We start from the raw sequence: 5519 nt of genomic DNA, 5'->3' as shown, positions 1-5519 counted from the left end.
AAGTCATTCAAGCTAGAATCAAGGTGGAAACAATGATTTAATCTTGATATGGAGATTGAAGATCAATGGATTTGAAGGCTTAAAGGAAGAAGAACCTGCTTTAGATGGATGAAAAGGCATCGGGTTTGCAGCAGCAGGTTAAACAAGTTGCAAAATTGAGTTTGGTTCACAAACAACCCTCTCTACATGATGCAGAAGGTCACAGGCTCAATTAACCATACGTGACAAGTCTTTAGGGTGGTTCTTCATATTCTACTTCATCTGTTTCGTCATCTCCCTGAGGCACCATTAAGCCAACAATATTGTCACCCACTCCCCTGTTGGAGTTTACTTAAGGAAGACATAGATGCAGACAAATGCGTTTGGCAGCACCTCAACGTCCGGTTAGTATTTTCGAACATTATTAATAAGAAAACATGCTTTTCATAACCTTTAAATTACATAACTAAATATAATCCAAAAATGAGCGAAGGTAGGAAGAGAGACAACAAGACTTCTCCCCGTGAAAATAATTAAACAAAGCCAATTCCGAAAAGAATATTTACTTCACTTTTTTTCTATGTTGAAACAATTAAACAAATCAATCATTCTCCCCAGGGGAGAGCCTTCGCTTCCGTGGAGAGACTGTACTTTTGTTGAAATTCCCATTTGCTAACTCAAACTTTTAACAGTCTTTCGGAGCAAACAAAAGGCTTTCAACGAAATTAAACAACACACAAGTTATATAAGAAGAGTCTTCTGGTTCAGGCTGTGCAATTGTGTCAAATGAAATCACCCGGATGAGCTTGATTTACTACCTTCTTTCTCTGGATCTTCAATCTGCGTTGGTAATAGATTCAAGAAGCTTCCTTGGTTTGTTGTTGTCCCACCAGATGCTTCATCTTCTGTTCATTTATATTCCATAATTTGGTTAGAGAGATTCAAAAATGGATCGTAATCATCTTGATTTTATATATAGCATCCAAACAGATGATTTACCAAAGAGGGATTTAATCGATGGCCGCTTTGGCTTGTTGCTCTTCTTCTTTATCTCAGCTGCACAATTAAAACAGATTACAAATGCAGCAGACAAGCCATATTAATCACAAGGCAATCTAGTTATGTATTCTTCTTCAACAAAGGAAGGGGGTTAAGTGAATACCTATCCCTGGTAATTGGTCATCATTTACGATTTCTACGTTCTTGTAAGTATAACCAACGAAGTTAATGTCCTTGGATGAGAGCATCTGGAGAAGAAAAAAGAAAGCCAAACTCATGTTATGAAAGCCCAAGACAACAACACAAAATATAACTTCAGAGGCTTCCTTATGGTTCATGACACACATTCTAATGACAGATTATTATTTATCTGAGCTCTTTGTTGCATGTAATCTTTTAAGCTATGTCTATAATATTACCACAATACAATATATTTCGAGGAATCCACTTATAGACAAATTTTGAAGTATTGTTACTCATCTACTAGATAAAAAAACTAGATAAGCTGGTTAAATCTGATGGTACATGATGCCAAAAAGTCAGGGGTTATGCTGTACCTTTCTCCATGGACCTGACCTTGCTGACTTTGGAACTTGCTTGTCAGCCTGTTCCGGAAGGAATCAAAAGAAGAGTATTATACATTATTCCTTATCAGGAGCATACAAATCATCTGTGGCACCAATATTTCAGTATATACATCATGACACATCATTGGTGGCAAATATTGCACCAATGTTTCAATAGCTATACCAATGTATTACCTCTTCAAATTTCTCAAAATTTTGGGTGTCCAACTCATCATTGACTTGGGGAATAAAGGCAGCTTTCATTTGGTACAATTTTCCCCATTCTGTACCTCTGAACCAAGGGTGATTCTGAAAGAAACCAGTCAAACTTTTATTAGGATTTCTCACAATAATCTTAGATAAGGTTGGAAATTCAAAGTTGAACAAAGCACACAACACCTTAATTTCATCTGCTCCTTTTGTTCCAAGCCTTAGCTCAACATTGCATAAAAGCCTACAAATAAGATCCTTGGCTTCTACTGATAGTCTAACCTCATCTGGGAATTTCAAGTAATTTCTCCAATTTACTATCTGCATAAGGGTGAACATATTGAGAAAAGGTAAATTTCCACATTAGAAATAGAATTACCAAAGAGATACAGAAAGACTAAAATGAACGTAAGAGTTGATATCACCAGTGTGCCTCCAATAAATGAAAGGTACACAGAGCAAAGGATCTTACCTTCCTACAAGTTGTCATTGGATCATCTGAATAAAATGGCGGAAACCCCACAAGCATTTCATACATGATGGCGCCAAGAGACCACCTATAAAAATGCTCTCAATATTATTCATCCATATTAATTATTTGCACCAAAGCAACCGAAGAAAACAAATCCGAATAGGTTGGCTTCACCTACCAATCACATTCCATTCCATATCCTTTTTTCAGCAGAACTTCTGGGGCAATATAGTCCGGAGTTCCAACTGTGGAATAAGCCTGAAAGCAATAACCTAATAAATTATATCTGACAGAGATGTCTATATCAATGGAGCGAACATCTTTTCAGTGAGCGAAACACACTGAATTGTTTGGACATCTCTAAATAAAATAAAAATGATAGATAAGTGAAACTTACAAGCATCCTTCTATTTCTCTGCCAGTTTAGTAGTTGCTCTTGTTGGGTACGTCTTGTCGCCACAGGGCGACCATCACTTTGTAAAGCCCCACTAACGTTTCTAGCAACTGTGAAGTCTTTCTCCTGAAGATTACTACAGTCTAATGGTTTACATAATCCAAAATCTGACAATTTCATGTGGCCGTCTTTGTCAAGCAGCAGATTATCAGGCTTGATATCTCTGTATCACATTGGAGAAAAAAATGACGTTAACAACAAAATAACAAAGTGAGCTACAAATAAATCACATGAATGGACCTAACAGCCAATGACAATTAACAAAAGGAGCTACAACTATCCTGCTTCACTGACCTGTGGATATAGTTGTGCTTATGAATAGACTCAATAGCCAGGACAGTTTCCCCAATATAAAACCTGGCCTCATCTTCAGTAAGGGTGTCTTTCCTCATAAGTAAAGTCATCATGTCCCCACCAGGTAGATACTCCATTATGAGATATAAGGACTCTTCATCTTGAAAAGAACAATACAATTTGACAATGCAATTGCTGTCAACTTCTGCAAGTAGATTTCTCTCTGCTTTTACATGTTCCACCTGAAAACCATATTCCAAAAATACATCAACAAACCAAACTAATGTCAGTCGAAAGCCAGCTGGAGGTGATTCGATACCTGGCCTCTGCGAAGCATCTCAGATTTTTTGAGCTTCTTCATTGCATAAACATTGCCTGTTCCCTTCTCTCTACATATCCTCACCTGCAAAGAGAGAGAGATTAAAGTTAGCATGAAATACTTAACAGGCTGCAGTCCAAAAAATGCGATAAGAACTTTCAAGATGATGTCTGTAGATACATGCCAATTAAAGGCTGTGAAACGAAAATCTGAGCTATAAAAAGATACGAAGCAATGGTACCTCTCCGAATGCACCCTTCCCAATCATTGTCAATGGCTCGAAGTCATCAGCTCCCATTTTATGCCTCTGACGGCGCATGTATTCAGTTTCCTTCATCTCCAAATCCTTTAGCAAGTTGTTCTGCTCTTCCTCAGAGACTTCTGCAGCAGCTAATTTCTTTTCTAGCATTTTGCGTCTGCATGAAAAATGTAATTACCAGGAGATGAGCTAAGGATACGGATTGAAGTTATTTTACGCAAAAAGATGCATGTAATGAAACCATACCGCTCCTTTCTTTCTTGCAGACTCTGCATTTGCATTTTGTAATGGTTTTCAATATACAGTTTAGCAGCAGCAGCCTTCTCCTTGGTTACATTTGAAAGTGCTTCATCACCTCCAGCTGTTTTGGGTCCTTCCTTTACATTACTTGTGGCGGTCTCCTTCTTTTTAGAGGATTTCACTTTGTCTTTAGATTTTAACTTAGTCAGCCAAGCTTTGGCAGTCTCCATTTCTCTCCCCCTTTAGCTTCCCCCTTCCAAACTAGATATTTAGTTATGTACAAGCGCAAAGCACAAGTCCCACTCCAATTATGTATTATCAGTTTTCATATGTCATGCACCTAGTGATTAGATTTTCACACCTGCAACATGATGACATTTATATTAGTTAACACTGACTCCAACAGAAAAATGTGTGAAAGTAATAAGAATGATCCAATCCAACAGCTTTGTAAAGTCATAACAAAGGTAGTGAAGTTGGTATCGCAAACTAACCTAAAAGCTGAAAACTTTATCTCACACACTAATCCTTAAACCCAGAAATCAAAGACATATCTGAATCTAAAACGACAGAATTCTCCATAGACAGTAAGTCAATTTCACGATCAAATTCAAAGTAGAAGAGAAACCTCTAATAGATCTGAAGAAGAAATGCCAAAATGCATACCAAAATTGGGGGATAATAAGAAATCAAACAAGAAACCCTAGTTTTGAGTCAGCGAGAATGAATGCACCAAACCACCTCCTAAAATCAACAAAGGAAAAAAATAAAAGCTCGATCTCAATCCTAAAGGAAGAAGCTTTGTAAAGGAGAAGAAGAAGAAGCGTTAGATTAGGGAATTGAAAAGAACAAGAACATGGTGAGACAAAACGCAGACACAAAGACAGAGACCCGTAATTAGTGGTAGTGAGAGAAGAAGAAACAAAGATTAATAAATTAAAGAAAAAAAAAAAAAAAGGGAAAGAAAGAGGAGAACTAAGAAGAAGAAGACCTCGATTCTTGGGATTCGATTCCTCAATTCTTGCTCTTGTTTTTGTTTTCAAATTTGAAGATCGTAAGAAGAATGAAAAAAAGTTTGAATCTTTATAATAATCTCTCTCTTTCTTTCGATTGCAAAAGAGACTATTCAGGAACAGAAACTACTCTTCTTCTTCTTCTCAGTTGTTTTTTATGTTTTCTCTTCTCTCTTCTTTGAGAGCAAATTTAATAGTAAAAAAATCTTTGGGGGAGGTTATAACTATTAACTAGTACTGATTAATAGTTTTCTTTTTAGTTTCTAAAGTTGATTTACCGTAAATTAAGGATTTATTGGTTAATTGGTTCTTTTATACCAAAATAAAATGATTTGAAATAGCAAAAGGAAAAAAAATATATTAAAAGAGAGAGAGGCTTTATTATAACCGCGTGGACCCCACCACGGGAAATATGTTCGATGGCAATGTCAAAAGCCAAAGAATAAATGTCAAACTTATTGATATTTATTTTTTCTTTTCTAAAATAAATAAATTGATGAGACAATAAGTAAAAGCTGAGTTATTATTATGATTTTCTCACAAGACTTTTTGCCCAAAAGAAAGAAAAAAAATGACCTTGCTAGTGTTTTGTTGGCACATCTTAAGTCCAACATCATACTATTATAGTATTATTATTATTATTATTATCTTTTCCTTTTGTAAAATATTTTGTGATTTTTTTGGAAGGTTCAATATGATAATATTCCTTGTTTA

At 36.0% G+C, this 5519-nt stretch overlaps 1 protein-coding gene across 3 annotated transcripts; it reads right to left on the bottom strand.

The window, feature by feature from the left end:
- LOC104719008 (serine/threonine-protein kinase tricorner) lies at positions 464-4990 on the bottom strand. Of its 3 annotated transcripts, XM_010436838.2 has the most exons (15): positions 4784-4990; positions 4459-4536; positions 3799-4153; positions 3535-3709; positions 3294-3377; positions 2975-3216; positions 2624-2843; positions 2405-2484; positions 2227-2311; positions 1944-2075; positions 1740-1853; positions 1536-1583; positions 1142-1226; positions 979-1035; positions 464-884 (listed from the first exon to the last, which is right to left on the bottom strand). In XM_010436838.2, the coding sequence occupies exons 3-15, from the start codon at positions 4020-4022 to the stop codon at positions 772-774; spliced, it is 1659 nt and encodes a 552-aa protein (XP_010435140.1). In that variant the 5' UTR covers positions 4023-4153; positions 4459-4536; positions 4784-4990; the 3' UTR covers positions 464-771. The 3 variants fall into 3 exon arrangements, with proteins under 3 accessions (XP_010435140.1, XP_010435138.1, XP_010435141.1); XM_010436836.2 differs by lacking the exon at positions 4459-4536; XM_010436839.2 differs by lacking the exons at positions 464-884; positions 979-1035; positions 1142-1226; positions 4459-4536 and having other exon boundaries at positions 1574-1648; positions 4784-4989.

The sequence above is a fragment of the Camelina sativa genome, chromosome 10 (genome assembly GCF_000633955.1).
Source record: "Camelina sativa cultivar DH55 chromosome 10, Cs, whole genome shotgun sequence".
NCBI lineage: Eukaryota > Viridiplantae > Streptophyta > Magnoliopsida > Brassicales > Brassicaceae > Camelina > Camelina sativa.
Note: the sequence above shows the minus strand (reverse complement) of the source record. Positions and strands in the feature narration are given on the sequence as shown.